The sequence below is a fragment of the Neofelis nebulosa genome, chromosome 4, assembly GCF_028018385.1.
Source record: "Neofelis nebulosa isolate mNeoNeb1 chromosome 4, mNeoNeb1.pri, whole genome shotgun sequence".
NCBI classification, from domain to species: domain Eukaryota; kingdom Metazoa; phylum Chordata; class Mammalia; order Carnivora; family Felidae; genus Neofelis; species Neofelis nebulosa.
This window is the reverse complement of record NC_080785.1, coordinates 52,475,829-52,494,558: the sequence shown is the minus strand read 5'-3', so window position 1 is coordinate 52,494,558 and position 18,730 is coordinate 52,475,829. Positions and strand designations below refer to the sequence as shown.

Below are 18,730 nucleotides of genomic sequence, written 5' to 3'. Positions count from 1 at the left end.
ATGAGTCTGGATATTATTCCTGGAAGCTTAGCAATTAGCCTATTTCTCTAGCCCTCCCACAGTTTTGTGAGTTAACCTAATATCCTCTGGTAGATCCTCTTCTTAAACTAGTCAGAACAGATTCTGTTTTTGCAACTAAAACTCCTAACACATACAAATGGATAACTTGTGAAATTAACATTTAATTTAAAAAAGAACAAAAGTGGTTTTACTGTGAAAAAGTCAAATGTAATTTAATTTAAATGAGATAATGTCTATAAAGCAGTTAGCACAATGTGTGGCTAATCAAGTACAAGTACTTGATTAATGCTGTTGTTTAAAAAAGAGATTGTTTTCTGTTTTTATGGAAATGGAATCATTCTCATTTTAAAGGTTTAAGTAATTACAAAAAAGTACATATAAATACTACCATGTAAAACATGATTCTAGATATCTGTCTCTCTTTAAAAAGTAGATGTAAGGAAATAAGAATGGGGGAATGGACAGCTGTAGTCAGAATCATAGTTTCAAGAATAGGATGAATGTTCATTCAATTTCTAAAAGAAAATTAAAATTAAAAAAATTAATTAGCACTTAATAGATGGCAGTGTAAAACTGTAGGAATTCCTGAACCATAAGTATATTTCTTCACTACATAGACATAAATTTCTAAAAGATTCATGTAAAAGTAAGAAAACGTTTTTGAAACATTTAGGATGTTGGGAGTCATTATTATTTCTTAGGTAATTTTGACTCTCAGGCGTGAGACCATTTCACTCGCTTCTGCTTTCTCTCTCTGATCTCTCCATTTTGGTTGTTTAGTTAATCTGTAGTTTGCCAAGGTTTATAACATTTACCTAATTGTATGATGATAATTTTCCCAACCATGTGAATGGATTCAGGGCTCACCATTTAGTGTCCAGACATCTCATGCTTGAATGGATTCAATGTTCATCATCAACCCTTTTATCACAGTATCTCTGTTCTTGAGTTCTTTATTTTGACTTATTTTTTGGTTTGTTAAATTTCATTTTCAGATTTTTTTTTTTAAGAAGGGCTCATTGGGTGCTATTACTCTAAATTCTGCCTGTATCGCAGTCTTTATGCTTGATTGACAATTGTTATGCAGTATCTTTGGGTTATGTTTACTTTTACTCAAACCTTTGATGATAGGTCTTCTGGAGTTGAATGCTGCTGTAGATGCTTGAGGCAGCCTCCTCTCCTTCTTGTAGGTGCCTTGCTTTTCCTGCTTGAATGTTGAGAGAACTCTTTCTTTATGAATAAAATAATATTGGGGCGCCTGGTGACTCAGGTGGTTGAGCGTCCGACTCTTGATTTTGGCCCAACTCATGATCCCAGGGTTGTGGATGGAGCTCCACATTGGGCTCCATGCTGAGCGTGGAGCCTGCTTAGGATTCTCTCTCTCTCTGATTCTCTCTCTCTCTCTCTGTGCTCTTTTCCCCCACTCACATTTTCTCTCTCTCCCTTTCTTTCTCCGTCTCTCTCTCTCTCGCTAAAATAACCAGGTTGTATCTCAATGTCAGTACTTCCACTCTATTTTTGCCATTATATGGTATATGCTTTTGATTTTCAGATTCAGTTCTTAATTTCAAGGGAATTTTCTTGTGTATCTCTGAGTACCTTTTTCTGTTAGATTTACTTATAATTTGTTTTACTTGTTAGATCCTCTGCATTTGGGACATCAGTTTTCCTTATGATAATTATGCTTGTTCTTAATAGCCATAACTTTTTCCTTTATTGCTTTAATATCCTTATCTTTTCTCTCTGCTTTCTCTGTGATTTATTGTCTTTATGCCATTATATCAATTTTCAGTCACATCCATTCTGTTTCTTGCTGCTTCTTTTTTTTTTACTAGATTTGTGAGTGCTTTTGTGTGTTTTTCTTATTTTTTCCCTAAGCCTTGTGGTCTTCCCTTTTATAATATTCTATTTTCTAATCATCCTGTCTTTTATGAGATTCACATACTTATTTAGTCCCTTTATAAAGAATGTAGTTTAAAAAAAAAAGAGAGAATCTACTTTTGTTTCCTGGGCTATGTTTTTTCTCAGACTAGTTTCTTAATGTGCTATATAGATATAGATATAGATACAGATATAGATATAATTTTATATTCCTGGTGCCTCATCATTTCTTCTCATATTACATATATTTAATTGAGCAGCTCTGTTTAAATGCAGCTATTTGCTCTGATCTAGTGTGGGTGAATTCTTGATCCTGTCATCTGAAATAAGTTTGCCTTTCTGTCTGTGCTACAAGCTTGATGACTGAATATTATTCTCTCCATATTTCTTTAGCCTGATGGGATGGAGGGGACAGAGAGTTAAGTGCTGAGATTGTGTCAGATGGAATCCGAGTCTCTTGGTACTGCTGTCTAAGGTCCTATTAAATGTCCTCTGTAAGGCTCATTCCTTTCATTTAGGGAAGGAACCATACCCATGGCTTCTACTCATTCCCTCAGGTCAACACAGTGTTCTGGAAGACCACATATTCTGCACAACTTCATCTCTCTTGAGATCTTGTTGTTTTTATTTAAAAAAAATTTTTTTTTTAACGTTGATTTATTTTTGAGAGACAGAGACAGAGTATGAGCGGGGAAGGGGCAGAGAGAGAGGGAGACACAGAATCTGAAGCAGGCTCCAGGCTCTGAGCTGTCAGCACAGAGCCCATCACGGGGCTCAAACTCATGAACTGTGAGATCATGACCTGAGCCGAAGTTGGACGCTCAACCAACTGAGCCACCCAGGTGCCCTGAGATCATGTTGTTTTTAAAATAGAGGCTTCTGCTCTTGAGGCTTTTCTTCAGTTCTAATAGGATTACCTATTAGGATTGCTCAGTCTTTTAATCTTCTCTTCAAATTGGAGAATTATCAGGATTTTGTTGACTCGTCTCAGTATGCATTTGGAATATAGGGATGGAGTTAGGTATAATGCCTCTCAACCAATAGTGTGTCTTCTCTCTGGACCTGCAGCACTTCCAGGGGTCTGGAAATATGTGTGGCTGGTTTTATTTTGGTTGTCACAATGAATGAGACTGGTATTTACAGGTTGAGGGCCAGAGATGATATATATCTTGCAGTATACGGGACAAAGAACTGTCCTGCTCCAGATGCCCTCTTGAGAAACATTTAGTTACAAACTGTAATAAATGACATGGAATTTTCTTTTCTTGACATAACATTAAAATTAATGGCATAAAGTTGTTCTTCTTTTCTTATTTGGGGGCTGCTGGTGAATTTCCTGTTTATTTCTCTGTTAGGTAACAGGAGAGGGATATTCTGTGATTTTGTTTCATAAGCATTAACCTCCAGGCATTATCACCACCACTACTACTTGTGTCATCATTAAAGGGTGCTGGTTAGCAAGAGTTTCAAAGTATTCGTTAGTTCACAGAGCACTGTATATCTATCGAACAGGTTTTTAACATTTGCCAGGTTGTTAGAGGAAAATTCATTTCCTTTTTCTTAAACAAAGTAAAAACTTTGCTACTTTATCAAACTTATAAGAAGAAGTGTTTATGGAAGTGAAAACAAAGCTATAAATTGTTATTACTTTGTAACTTCATTCTTCTAAGCGAGTGGATGCTGAGTTAGGTGATGACAATTTCACTTTGAATTTCCGACCTTGGTTAAGTAGATACTGTTTAAGTTCCTTTAAAAGTGTTTTAATTAGATATAGGTTATGTCATGAAATGCCGGAAGGAATACTGATGTTGACAGGGACATTGCATTGGAACATGCATATATAAATGCATATGATTATATTTCCATTAGTAAGCCATGTTCTTTTAACTTCTTAACCTCAGACGACATACCATAGGACCTCTCACTGGACATTTTCCTAAGCAGTATGTACTTGGCGCCTGGGTGGCTCAGTGGGTTGTATGTCCAACTCTGGATTTTGGCTCTGGTCATGATTTCACAAAGTGAGATTGAGCCCCATGTCAGACTCTGTGCTGACAGTGCAGAGCCTGCTTGGGGCTCTGTCTCCCTCTTTGTCTGCCCCTTCCCTTTCCCTCCCTTTCTCTTTCTCTCTCTCAAAATAAATAAATAAACTTAAAAAAAAAAGAAGCAGGTACTTTCAATTTATAAAGTCATATGAGTGGAGGGTTGGTGAGGCAAAGGGGTGATCCTGTTCCCCATGAGGATGGGGTGAATGTGTGGCACCACAGCACCCCACTGAAAATCCCCATTAGGGAAGGTGGTAGGGTGTGATTGTTAGAGCAAGATTTTATATGGACCGGGATGAGGCTTGACCCCTCAGAGAGTTGGAAAATATTCTGTTATTAAACAAAAGGCCCTTTTTGGGGAGAAAAGAAAATATTGTGACAGAAGTTATTACCTACTAGGAAACAAGTAAAACCTATTCTGTAGTTGTTTGCCAAGTAATGTGCATTGTATCAGAAAATAGGACTTTGTCCTAAATATATTTTTAAGAGATAAATACGCCAAAGTGATAACATATAACATAGTTGTGAAGAGAATACAGTACAGCAACCTGCATTTCTGAGCCAGGGATGATGGGCATTCTAATTGGAACAAGTACTTTATCTCCCAGTGGCCTAGGGCTGCATTCAGTGAGGCACCAGACACAAACCTCTCATTTCAAACTGGATTTCCCTTAAGAAACCTGTCTTTGGCTCTTCTTTTACACTCTTGAATTCTGTGAGTACAGTTCTGATCCTTTTAGACTGTTGTGTGTTTTTTTAATATGTAAATTTTGAGGACAATAGACGTAGAGTCCATAAAGAGATACATACAACCCTAGTCTGGAACAATGCTTGCCATACTCAAAACTGCTGAATAAATGAATAGCTGGAGTGAATGATGAACAGAATGGACAGATGAAAAGAACTTGGTCTTTGGGGTCAAGTAAATCTGGACTCCGGTCCCTGTCCCACAACTTCACAGTTGTGTGATCCAGGGAAAGGTACTGAATCTTCTGGGTCTCCATGTATTGTAAAACCAAGATAACAATGTGGCTACTGTACAACGATATTATAAATCTCTCTATATTATATTAGAACGTAAGTTCCATGAGAGTGGGGACTTGAAGAAATCTGTTGGATGAATTCATGACCTTGAGGTCCTTGCTATCTGTAATATGTCAGTATTTGCAGCTTTCCCATTGGACTGACAGGCCTTTTCATTTGTCTGCTTTTTATTCAGTAAGGTCGTTAGCTGCCACATGTCATTATTGTTTCTCTTTCTGCCTGCAGCTTGTCTTTCCTAATGTATTTTTTGAAACTGCTTTAGAACAAAAAACTAGTTAGCTAGATTGTTAGTAAGCCAGGTAAGCAGGATTGTTGGATAAAGCAGGAGTAGGTAGGCTCTGTGGGAAGGTTTGATAGATTGTGCTTTGAGTAAATTTCATAGTTTTTTAAAATTTCATATTTTTAGTAAATAGTTAATGTGACATTTAATTTGCTGCTCAGATTTTTTTTTTGCTTTCTCTTCAGTTTTAATATGTTTTGAATAAAGTCGCTGAAAGAGTGACTTTAAGAGTTACAAGTGATTATTGAAATATTTTATTACTTGAAAACAATGCCCAGTAGATTCTAATGACTACAGATTGATGAACAAATTAGAAATCAAAAGTTCCAAAAATCAACAACATGTATACAAATGAGGCCAGCTATTTGCTCAAGCAAAAACATTTTAAATTTAATATCTCTCTGGAATATTCTCATATAGTTTAGATAAAATGTGATTAGCAAGGGAATTAATCAAAATTTCTGATCACAATAATTGAACATCTCTCAGGATAGCAAAGACATCCATAAACAGATTTTTTTTTTTAACAGATTTCACAATTAGAAATGATATAATTAGTTTTTCCATCTGTGTCTTTTCATAAATAGTAAAAGAAATAAATTTGGAGGTAGATTTAAGTTAACAAGACTCACAATGGAAACAAAGAGCAAAGAAAAATGCAAAATAAGGATCTCTATGTAAAGAGCAGGAAGTTTATTTACCTTGGCCAGGTTTCTCCACCAAATCCATAATGCTGATGTCCTTTGCCCATGACATGAGGAGGTTCACATTTTGGCCTGTGCTCCTCAGGGAGTGAAATGGGTATTACCCCACCATATTCTCTGTCAGCACCCCATGGAAGTCTACATTGTTGGAATGACTCCCTTAATTCCTGATATCTGTGAAAAAAGAGATACTTTTGAAATCACTTCAGCATGGAATACTATGGAATGCTATGGTCGGAATGTTTGTGTCCCCCAAATTCATCTGTTGAAATCCCAATGCCCAGTGTGACGGTATAAAGTGGGCTCTTTACTCAGTGACTAGGTCAAGAGCGGAGCCCTCATGAATGGGACTCATGCTCTTGAGAGACCTCAGAGAGCTTGCCAGCCCCTTCCTCCATGTGAAGATACACCAAAAAGGTGCCAGCTACAAACCAGGAAGAAGGCTTTTACCAGAATGCAACCATGCTGGCGCAGTGATCCTGGACTTCAAGCCACCAGAACTGTGAGAAATCAATGTTGCTTCTAAGAAGCCACCCAGTCGGGAGGACTTTGTTATAGCAGCCCGAACACACTAAGACAAACAACTAAAATTCCTATAGCTTTAAAATTATTTTTAGATTACATTGTTAAAACACAGAATTCACAGTGTTGGGTACGTTATGATAGACACTGGTTACTTGGGCATCCTTGAATTGCTGAAGGAATGAGGTTAAATTTTTGAGGGCCTACAGATGATGATGATGATGATGATGATGATGATGGTGATTTGTAGTTGTACTCCATGTACTTCTTTCTTTTAAATATCTTTATTGAGATATAATATACATACCATACAATTCATCCATTTAAAGTATACAATTAAATGGTTTTTAGTATATTCACAAATATGTACAACCATCATACGGTAATTTTAGAGCATTTTCATCACCTCAAAAAGAAACCTTGTGCCCTTTAGCCATTGTTTATTTCCACACTTGCCCATCCCCACCCTAGCCCCAAGCAACTACTAATCTACTTTCTGTCCATCTCTAGGTTCTTGTATAGCCCTCCTAGGGCATGTGAAGTAGTATCTCTTTATGGTTTGGATTTGCATTTTCCTAATGACTAATGATGTTGAGCATCTTTTCATGTGCTTATTGGCCATTTCATGTATGTTCTTTGGAGAAATGTGTATTATTCATGTCCTTTGCCATTTTCAAATTGGGCTTTCTTTTTCTTTTTTTTAATTTTTTTTAACGTTTATTTATTTTTGAGAGAGACACACACAGAGCACAAGCAGGGGAGGGGCAGAGAGAGAGGGGGACACAGAATCTGAAGCAGCTCCAGGCTCCGAGCGGTCAGCACAGAGCCCAATGGGGGCTCGAACTCACAAACCTCAAGATCATGACCTGAGCCGAAGTTGGATGCTTAACCGACTGAGCCACCCAGGGGCCCTGAGCTTTCTTTTTATTACTGAGGTATAAAACTCGTAGATAAAGTCCCTTCTCAGATATATGACTTACAAGTATTTTCTCCTATTCTATATGTTGTCTTTTTATTTTCTTGATAGTGTTCTTTGGGGCACGAAAGTTTTTAATATTCATAAAGTCCAGCTTATCAATTTTTCTTTTATTTCTTGTGCTTTTGTGTCATATCTAAGAATATGCTGCCAAATCCAGGATCATGAAGATTTACCCCTATTTTCTTTTAATAGTTTTTATGTTTTAACTCTTATCTTTAGGTCTTTGATCCATGTTGATTTGTTGTTAATTTTTATACATGGTGTGAGATAAGGATACAGCTTCATTTTTTTTTTTTTTTTTTTTTGCATGTGGCTATCCAGTTGTCCCAGCACCATTTGTTGAAAAGAATATTGTTTCCCCATTGAATGGTTTTGGCTATGGATTATCTTTTGATTTTTAAAAATGGAGAGTCCTGCAAAGGAGCAGAAGCATTTGCTCCTAAGCTTTATCTAGAGCTCCTTTCATAGTGGTTCTCAAAGTGTGGACCATGGACCAAACATCAGCATCTCCCTAAAAGCTTGCTAGAAATACAAATTCTCAGGCTCTGCTTCAGACCTAGGAATCACAATTTCTGGAGGTGGGCCCCTGTAATCTGTTTTAATAAGCCCTCTAGATGATTGTTATGCATGCTAAAGTTTTCTCGTCCCTTATAACTGTGCCATTCAGTGGGCTGGAGATGTGGAAATTTCATAAGTTGGCTGGTAGGGTTTTCTGACCTTAAAAACTGGTAATTCACATGGCTCTTCCTGCTCGTTCTTAACAAGGAAGTGGAGGGCAAGGACTCTAACCAGTTCACTCTTGTAACCATGCTTTATAGAACATATCCAGTGGATGTCTTTTGAATGAGTGCATGCATGAGTGAAGCCAGAGAGATGGATTTGTTTCCTGGACTGTAGCCATTGACACAAGAATGGAAGCTTCTGCCTAGAAGAAGGCCTCACAAACACCTAAGAGTACGTGACAAAAAATCTGCTTCCTAATTAGTAAGGATTTAATGACTTAAGTCTCCAGTTATGGCTGTCTAGATTTTTTGGAATATATTCCCACTGAAAACAACCAAAAGTACTGAGAAGGGAGCTTCTGGGTTGATGAATACATGGCAATGTGGGGAGAGTAGTGCACTCACAGAGCGTGGAAGTTCTGGGTACCTTTCCACATAGCTTGTCCTATGCATGTATTTCACCTAGCTGTTTCAAAGCTTTATCCTTTTATAATAAGCTGGTAATCTGTTGCCAAGAGATGAACAGTATAATGTTGTAGAGAACAAAGAACACTGATTCATCACAGTTTCCATAGCACAGCAAAAAGGACAAGTCACTGTAGACAAGGACTCTGCCATACTCACCACAAGATCCCCAAGATAAAGCGTAGTGTCTTGCAAATATATAATGCAAATATATGATGGGCTACAGATATTTATTGTCTAGGTGGTTTTCCTGGAGAGCAGACAATGACATGAAGATCTTAAAAAGGGAATCAATTACACGTTTGGGTTAAATTTTCTTAGAGAAGTTAAAATCTATTTCTGTCTGACCTTATTGATTTACCTGGAGGAGACAGACTAAAACAAAACAAAATGCTGAAAAGAAAAGAAGAAAAATACTTTTTTGAAAGTGACTAGTTGTTAACAAGATAGGAAATACCAGAGATCCATAAGAGGGAAAATAGGAAATCAACAAAACTAAAAGGCAGCCCGCAGAGCAAGAGAAGATATTTGCAAATGACATAGCTAATAAAGGGTTAGTATACAAAATCTATAAAGAATTTATGAAATGCAACACCAAAAACATATAATTCAGTTAAGAAATGGGCAGAAGACATGAGTAGACACTTTTCCAAAGAAGACATCCAGATGGCTAACAGACACATGAAAAGATGCTCAACATTACTCATCATCAAGGAAATACAAATCAAAACCACAGTGAGATACCACCTCACACCTGTCAGAATAGCTAAAATTAACAACTCAGGAAACAACAAATGTTGGCGAGGATGTGGAAAAAGAGGAACCCTTTTGCACTGTTGGTGGGAATACAAACTGGTGCAGCCATTCTGGAGAACAGTATGGAGGCCCCTGCCCCTCAAAAACAGAACTACCCTATGATCCAGCAATTGTACTACTATGTATTTACCCAGAGGATACAAAAATACAGATTTGAAGGGGTACGTGTACCCTGATGTTTATAGTAGCACTATCAACAATAGCTAAACTATGGAGAGAGCCCAAATGTCCATTGACTGATGAATGGATAAAGAACATGTGGTATGTGTGTGTGTGTGTGTGTGTGTGTGTGTGTGTGTGTACACACATATATAGACACACACACATATATATATACATATATAAATATACATACATATACATACATACACACATGATGGAATATTACCCAGCCATCAAAAAGAATGAAATCTTACCATTTGCAATGATATGGATGGAGCTAGAGTATATTATGCTAAGTGAAATAAGTCAGTCAGAGACAAATACTATATGATTTCACTCATGTAGAATTTAAGAAACATGAACATATGGGAGGGGGGAAAAGAGAGAGGGAAACAAACCATGAGAGACTCTTAAAGATAGCGAACAAACTGAGGGTTGATGGAGGGAGGTGGGTGAGGGATGGGCTAGACAGGTGAGGTGATGGGTACTAAGGAGGGCACTTGTGATGAGCACTGGATGTTGTGTGTAAGTGGTGAATCACTGAATTCTACTCCTGAAACCAATACTCACTATATGTTAACTATCTGGAATTTAAATAAAAAATTAAAAAGAAAAAAAAGGGAAAATAGGGCTACAGAGAGGTAAAAAAGCACAGGAGCCACTTTTGCCCTTAAGGCAGTGCCAATTGTTTCCAATTTCATTTTTGTTTTAAGGATGCTGTAGGGTGAGCAGTACAGAAATCAGTCAGGTGAGAAATCTAAAGGAGAGCATCTCTACAATAAGCTCCAAAAGATTACTATCTCATATTAGAGCTAAATTAGAAGTAAGCCACCTCTCTTATTATCTTCTGTCCAAATTTTCATCTGCCCACCACCTGACCTTGGATTTCAGTGGTCCAGGATAGGTAGCATACCCCCAGGTACCTTGCAGGACCAACAAGATTCCTTTTTGGAGGAAAGACTGTTGGGGGAATGAGTTCTAAAGAATGAGTCAGACATTTAGGTGGGGGAATAACATGTCAAAAGGCTAAGAGTTTAAAAAGATTATGGAATTGAAAATTTCTGACAGCCTTGGCTCTAGAACCCTTCTTAGGAAAGGATCTGTTTTGTTTGATAAAATATTTTGTTAGGCCACTTGATACAGAGGTAGGGACTCTATGAGTATGGGTGTCAGTATGATACCAAGCCACCTAAGACTGACTAAGCTGCTCTGCTGTGGGAGGGATTTGATGTTTTGCTCTTGTGAGAGGAAGATGAGAGGTAAGTGGAGTACAGGGAGATGAAGGGAGAAGCCATCAAGATATTAGGAGACTGGACACTGCACTTGGGTGAAAAGTCAGTGAGGAACCCTAGTGACAACTGAGTTCAGGGACTTTTAAGAATACAGAGGTTACAGCTAATAAGGGACTTTAAGTTATGTGTTGTATGGTGTGATGTGATTCTTCCTCTTGACCTATAACTGATCAGGGAAGTTTACCAGGCTCACAAATGCTCTGTGTGGATGAGGTCTTTGGAGGAAACTGAAGAATGTGTTTCACGTCTGGGTCAAAGTGTTGTTGAACAGAAGCAGTATTAAGTGGAACCAAAGGAAAAACCAAAGTCAGAAAGTCAGTAATGATCACCTCCACCCCACCCTGGGAATTTGTAAAGTTTTGAGGAAGGCTTTGGACTTTCAGAAGGTATAAAGATTTGAGTGGAACTTATCCAGATCTTAAGGGCTGAGCAAATGGGAGTGGAATTTTGGGCCAAATCAGTAGAGATAATACAGAATTCAGGAATTTGAAGCACAGTAGAGAAGAGCTATGGTAAGAGATAAAGCAAAAGAGGAAAACAAGAACCAGAGCCTCTGGGCCCTGTAAGCCCTTTGGACTGTATTGTCTGAGCAGCGGGATCCAATTAGAAACACGGGAGAGGGGCTCAGAGAGAGGGGTATGGACTGTGGAACTTCTTTGTACCTGTATAGCACTTGGCTTAATGTAATCCCCTGTAAATATCTGCTGAATGGAATGAAGAACTAACACTGTCTTTTATAAATGGAATGCTTTATCTCATAAAGTCACTAGATAGGTGTTGGCAAACCATGGCTTATAGGCCAAATCCAACCTGCTGCCTGTTTTTGTCAGTAGAATTCTGTTGGAATGCAGCCACAACCATTCATTATATATTGTCTATTGTCTATGGCTGTTTTTTTGGCCATAGCAGAGTTGAGTAGTTCGACAGAGACTTTAAAGCCTAAAGTACAGTTGACCCTTGAATAACATGGGAATTAGGGGTGCTGACCCCTCATGCAGTTGAAAATCAGCGTATGGGGCGCCTGGGTGGCGCAGTCGGTTAAGCGTCCGACTTCAGCCAGGTCACGATCTCGCGGTCTGTGAGTTCGAGCCCCGCGTCAGGCTCTGGGCTGATGGCTCGGAGCCTGGAGCCTGTTTCCGATTCTGTGTCTCCCTCTCTCTCTGCCCCTCCCCCGTTCATGCTCTGTCTCTCTCTGTCCCAAAAATAAATAAAAAACGTTGAAAAAAAATTTAAAAAAAAAAAAAAAAAAAGAAAATCAGCGTATGACTTTTGACTCCCCCAAACCTAACTATTAAGTCTACTGTTGACCAAAAAACCTTACAGATAACATAAACAGTTGATTACACTATTTTGTAATAGTGTACACACATGTGGACACATATATTTTGTATGTTATATGTATTATGTCTTGTATTCTTACAATAAAGTGAACTAGAGAAAGTGTTAAGAAAATCATAAGGAAAAGAAAATACATTTATATTACCATACTGTATTTGTTGGAAAAACATCTGCAAATAAGTGAATCCATGCAGTTCAAATCTGTGCTGTTCAATGGCCACCTGTATTTCCTGTCTGGCCCTTTACAGAGTAAGTTTGCCCATCTCTGCACTTGCTAGTCAAGGAGAATCTAGGTGACCATTGATTTAGGGTGCTGTCGAAGGGATGGCTGTATTCAGCTCTCAGACCTCTGAGGCTTTCACCAGCTTTATGGCTATGATCAGTAGACACGGTTTGGAGGACATGACAAGTGAAAAATATTTAAATACATTTGATTAATGACAACCTAAGCTTTAATATCTAAGTTTTAAAAGTTATATTTAAATTAGATGAGTCAATTTCTCAATATCTGACCTCCATATATTACATTGTCCTAGGAAGATGAGCCAGTAGAAAATGTTAATCAATCATTTGGGTTGGTATCCATCTAAAGCCAGTAAGTTGTAGGAATCCATTTAAAATAGAAGGCAAATGCAAAAATAAGTCCTGTTTCTCCTTTATTTTAGGGTCTCACATTTCCCCCCTTAGCTTTAATATTGACAGCATTGTATAGAAGGAACTAGGAACATAAATATTGAAGTTTTAGGATTAAGTAATGTGAAAACTTAAATAATACATGTCTCCATAACAAAGAAAATAATAATAAATGATTAGTACTGCAATCTGTGACCACATAAAATTAAATGTTTACTTGTTTTTGAGAAAGATGTGTTTCCTAAGGATGAACTAGCATCTTGCTTTGGAGTCACTGTGGAGTTTTGAGTATTACATTCTACTTGGGGGAGCTGAATTTAGCCAGTAATTATTGGAAGGAATGATTAAAGGAAGCTCAGAACAAACATTTTCTCATTTTTAGTTGGCAGAGAACTAGTAGTAACAATAACAAAAAAGTTAAAGAATCTAAAAGCAGTGGAATGAATTCAGAAACAAAATGAGAACCAATGATGAAATCTTAAGCAATTCTCAAGGCACTTCTCTAATTGATGTTTGTTTGCTTAATGAGCTAGAGAACTTGCTAGAGATAAGGAGATGCCAACTGAATGGAAAAAGGAGACAGACCTCTGTCATGATTCTAAATAGCAGTATCAGCCATTCTTAAATTTTCAGTGGAAGAAATACAAAAGAATACCATCTGTTTATTAATATTTTTAAAGGAGATCAAGTCAGAGTATATATAATAGTGACTACTATGCTTGTTCTAAAATACACCAGTGAAGAAAGTAACTGAAGTATGAAGAGTAACTCGCTTTTGGTCAGTGGGGAAGTTACAACCATAGTCCTGGTTTTCTTACTGTTTTCAGTGCTTTCTGCTAGCCCACTGGTTCTCCAAGTAAGCTGAAAAACTTCTAAAAATGCAGATTTCCTAGACTCACATCAGAGCCCAGGACTCTCTATTTTTAGAAAGCTGCTCAGGTAGTTCTGATGTGTTCTGTCTGCATACCAGTGCTGGATAACACTGGAGCTAGGCTGACTATTCTGAAAAGAAAAAGTACACTGATGTGAGGAAGTCATTTTGTGTTGCTGTTAAAATTGCAGAGTTCAGAATACACTATGATATTTTAAAAAGGCATCCCTTTAAGTACATCCAAGTTTAGAAAACTAAACTGCTGAGAGCTAACATATGATAGGACTCATGTTCATCCTTATCATTATGAAGGGTAAACCCTAAAGGCCAGGAGCTTTTTGTTGTGTTTTGCTTTGAGATACCTTGAGGTTTGAGTTGGGAGCCATAGACCCTGAACTTCCTCTGAAGAAGTAAGCCTCAGCATTGACAGAGTTCCAATGACAGCATTGACAGAGTTCCAATGTTACCATGATGACACTTTTCAGAGCAGTTCAGAAGAAAAAGGGAACTTCTGTATGCTGCCCAGCTGCTTTTTTTTTTTTTTTTTTATGAAATTTATTGTCAAATTGGTTTCCACCAGCTGCTTTTTAAGAGGGGGTTAAAAAAGGGGGTTCTGAGAATGCATGATCATCCTGGCTTTCCCATTTGGGGACTATGATAGGAAAGAATTCATATGGAATAAAAGGGAAAGCAAATTTTAGTTATTAGGAGTCAGGAACATGGTTGTACCTACCTACTGCTTCAAGGAGTACCTTATTGTAGTTTGCAGGTATCTGAACATATATTGTATTTAATTTTATAGGCAGTTAATAAAAAGCAATATTTTCTCAGAGATGCTTCTCTCCTTTTTTTTTTTTTTTTAAGTTTATTTATTTTGAGAGAGAGAGAAAGAGAGAGAGAGCAGGGGAGGGGCAGAGAAAGAGAGAAAGAGAATCCCAAGCAGACTCTTCACTGTCATCGCAATTCAGAACTCAGACTCACTGACATTAGGACCTGAGCAAAAACTAAGAGTCGGATGGATACTTAACTAGCTGAGCCATCCAGGCACCCCTCGAAGATGCTTCTCTTAAATTTCATGCTATTGAAAAGGTTTTGGGGCCAATTACTAACCAACCATAGGACCATTTAGGTAGAAGAGATAAAAATTTCAGTGACAAGCCTTATATACATGCTGTTAGTGAATTCAGTCAGATATGACAGCCTTAAATTCCTACTCAGATTCCTTTTGACCAAATATAAAATTTTATGTTGCTGTTTTTGAGCCAGGGACAGTTGTCTATCCTCAGATCATGAACAATCTGCTAAGAGTTTCCTCTGACTCAAGGGAAGCCCGTCCGATTCTGATGACTCTTGGAGCTGAGTAGGAATTTAGGACCGACAGCCATTTTGGGGAATCAGGGAACAGAAGAGCATGTGTAGCAAGGACTGACTTAGTAGAAGTGAGCTGAGTCCTCTTTCCCACAAATACGAAAATATTCCTTTTCATTTAGTGAAAATGTCAGTTTACAAAATATGTTAAATATGATCTTTAAGTTAAAAAAATGGAGAAGACACATATCATGGTGTTAACGGTGGTTATTCTGGATAAAGGAAGTACAGAGGTTTTCTTCCTTTTGTTTTAATTTCATAGCTTTTCCTTTTGTTAGAAAAATGGAAAACTTGTTTTCTTTGTGGATTTCCAGGATTTCTAAATTATTTATGAGGAATGTGTTAGTTTTATAATTAGGAAAAGAAAAGCTCCTTTTTTCATATAAAGAGCATGTTTACAAACTGGACTAGATCCATGGAAGTCTGATCAAGATGGTGAAAGCCCAGATTCAAGAAGGAAGAGTTAAGTCTGCAGAGCAGCAGTATTTAGCCTGGCAAAGAGAACTCTTACAGAGCCAAAAAGATCTTCGAACTCTTGAAGGGCTGCTGTCATGGAGATGATAGGTAGATTATTCTTATTTTGCATGGAGAGAGGAACCAGGGTCAGCAGGTAGAAATTATGAGGAGGAAAAATGTCCTCAGTAGAAAGAAATTATCTGATAACCAATAGCATTCAAAATTGGGATGGACTGCCTGTGTGGTAGTGATGTCCCATTTTGGAAGTGTAAACTGAGGCTGGGTGGCTTTCTGTATGATTTCTTAAAGAAGGAATTCTTAAACGAGAGATTTGATCAAGTGAAATTATAAATAAAACCAAACCAAACTGAACAAAATAACCATACAGGCGCTTTTTTTTTTTTTAACCATCGAAGTGTTTTGAGATTTTTTTCTTTTTCCTCAAAATGATTCAAATAAATACAATACAGAGAGCTGGCACTGAGATCTTAGAAAATTACTTGTTTGCACCTGTTGCTTCATATGTAAAATGGTGAAAATAATAGTACTTATCTCATAGGGTTGTTGTGAGGATTAAAAGAATCGCTGTATACAAAGCATTTGGTACAATGTCCATAAACAGCAATCAATCAACATACGTTAGATGCAATTTAAATAATAATTTGTAATTAGTGTGTTACAGGAAATTTGGTGAAGCAAAGATTTAAATGGCAACCTTGAACAACGGATTCTGGGAGTGTTTTTGAACAGATGGTGTCAGGGGATGATAGGGAACCTCTTATACTACTCCTGGTAAAATAAAAAGTTTGATCAAAACAGATTAATTTTCAAATGAAGGAAGTGATCATTCTGGAATTTTAGAATGTTGTGAATGAAATTGATGTCTGCCTTGTAAAGATGCACACCAACTTTAAAATTTTTTTTTTAATGTTTATTTTATTATTTTTGAGACAGAGAGAGACAGAGCATGAACGGGGGAGGGGCAGAGAGAGAGGGAGACACAGAATCAGAAGCAGGCTCCAGGCTCCGAGCCATCAGCCCAGAGCCCGACGCGGGGCTCGAACTCACGGACTGTGAGATCGTGACCTGAGCCGAAGTCGGACGCTTAACCGACTGAGCCACCCAGGTGCCCTGCACACCAACTTTTGATCAAGTTCCTAACAGATGTGGACACTACAGTTTAGTTAATTGTCATGTTATGCCATCCCTAAGGTGTGATAAACAGAAGAGCCCTCTGAGTGTTTTTTTTTTTCTCACATATAAAAATAAACTAATATATTAAAGCCCTTTGTAATTATTTACAAAGTTTTTGTTTTACCTGTCCTCGGAGGCAGTTGGGCGAGTAGCTGTTTGTAATGGAGTGTGCAATTCATTAGAGTAAAAGGTGTTTGACAATAGGTCAGCTCCTTCAAGCTCTCTGCAACAGTAGGGCCTGCCATGAATTACCTCCATTTCTTGAAAGGCACAGACTGGAAAGAAAAGAAGGGCACAGTTGGTTCCAATAGTCAACTGACTTGGTCACTATCACACTGACCCTCCCTCAGGGCAGGCAGGAAACATACTTTATACTGCTAAGTTGTTCAACTCAACATTGCATAGAAATCAGGGGTTACCCTCCTCACCAAGAAACCATCTGTGGACCCTCATATATCACATCAGTAATAAATAGTAACTTAAATTCTATGGAAGTGAATTTCAAGGGAAATTGAAAGTGGAAGTGGAAGAGGTTCTTAAGGACAATCTAAACACTACTGAACGACAGGTCCATAACCATACAAGGCCACTCCTCCATGGACATCGACTGAGATTAAATTTTTGCCTCAAAGTTTACCATAACTATTCAAGAAAACTCAGCTGACCCCCCACCCCATCCCCATAATATTTCTTAAAAGCAGGCAGAATCACACAGCAGAATCAGCAGCTGTGCTTCTAAAGGTTTCAGGGATCCGGAATGAGGGAAGAGCTTTGCAGAGAGGTGGAGAAGCAGTGTTGCAGCAGGACCCCAAAGGGTTAGAATCCCGCTCCTTCCCTCGGACTTGGACGGGGAAGCCAAGGAGGCGCCCCGGCTAGCACCGCGGGCCTCCCAGGCCATTAGCGTCCTGCCTAGCGTTGACTCAGGGGTTCGGACGCACCTGGGACATCAGCCTGGGGGGCGGCCCCGGATCACGTCTCCCCTTGCCCTCCCCAGAGCTGGTGGGCCTCTGCGGGGCGTGGAATCCCGCCGTTGTCCACACCTGCGGGCCCAGGGAGTTTGCTGGTTACGGGCAGGTGCGGATGGGGAGAGAGAGGGACCGCGGGCAGGCCAGGGGTGGGGTTGAGGGTGCCTATGACGGCAACCGTGACCGTGGCACTAGGTAATGCATTCTTGCGGAGGGGCAGGAGGCTATTAGAGTTTTCGCAGGAAGCCAGCCTAGGAGCCTTGCGACTGGTAGTAATCCGAAACGGGACTGGAAGTGTAGAGAGAGGACAAGAGGCCCAGTCTAGAGGCGAAAGGGGCTCTTCCGGGGCTCCAGTCCCTCGGCCCCGCCCCCACATCTCGCCCCGCCCCCAGGCGTCCTCTGGTGGAAGATCGGGTTCTACTTGGTCTGCTTGTCCTAGGGTTTTTCTCCGGCCCTAGCATTACCAGTGTGGACTGGGCGGAGGACGGGCTCAGCGCCGGAATGGAGGGCAGGACACCCTGGTGAGGCGAGAGCATCCTGCCCATCTTCCCCCTCCGCCTCCTATTGCTGGAATGGGGGGCTGCGGCCGCTTTGAAGGTGGCTTCGCTGGACTCTGCACGCGTGCTCCGGAGTTGTGCCCTGTGGGACACTTGGCTCTTTCTTCCTCGGGTGGGTGCGGACATGGCAAACGGGCAGGTCTGGCTGCGGCTTACTACCCAGTTCCCAAGGACCTTGATGACCTCAGTTACGCGCAACCCCTGCCCTCCCACCTCCATCCCCTTTCCCCCAGAAGCTAATGTGAACACGGTTCCGCACCTACAGAGCCCTGAGTTTCTGTGATGACTGAGACACCCCCCTACCCCCGAAGGACCGGGATGTGGGAAGCTTACATTTTGAGAGAGGCTAGAACTGAGCCCGTAGGAACACAGAAGGATGCGGAGGTAGAGAGATTACCTCTGAGAAGGGAGTTGT

The 18,730-nt window shown here is 39.4% G+C and overlaps 1 protein-coding gene across 2 annotated transcripts in view; it reads right to left on the bottom strand.

Annotated features, from left to right (window-relative positions):
* The window catches only part of SPMIP4 (sperm microtubule inner protein 4), a 43,447-nt gene extending 25,418 nt beyond the window's left edge, over positions 1-18,029 (bottom strand). Inside the window, exons 1-3 of one of the 2 annotated variants that reach the window (XM_058724793.1) lie at positions 17,732-18,029; positions 16,918-17,068; positions 5,973-6,149 (exon numbers count right to left, since the gene is read on the bottom strand). In XM_058724793.1, coding sequence (XP_058580776.1) covers positions 5,973-6,149; positions 16,918-17,051 — 311 coding nt within the window. In that variant the 5' untranslated portion in view covers positions 17,052-17,068; positions 17,732-18,029. Of the gene's footprint in view, positions 1-5,972; positions 6,150-16,917; positions 17,069-17,731 lie in introns of those variants that run through there. The other variant, XM_058724794.1, reaches the window with a different exon arrangement.
* Positions 18,030-18,730: the final 701 nt, after the last annotated feature.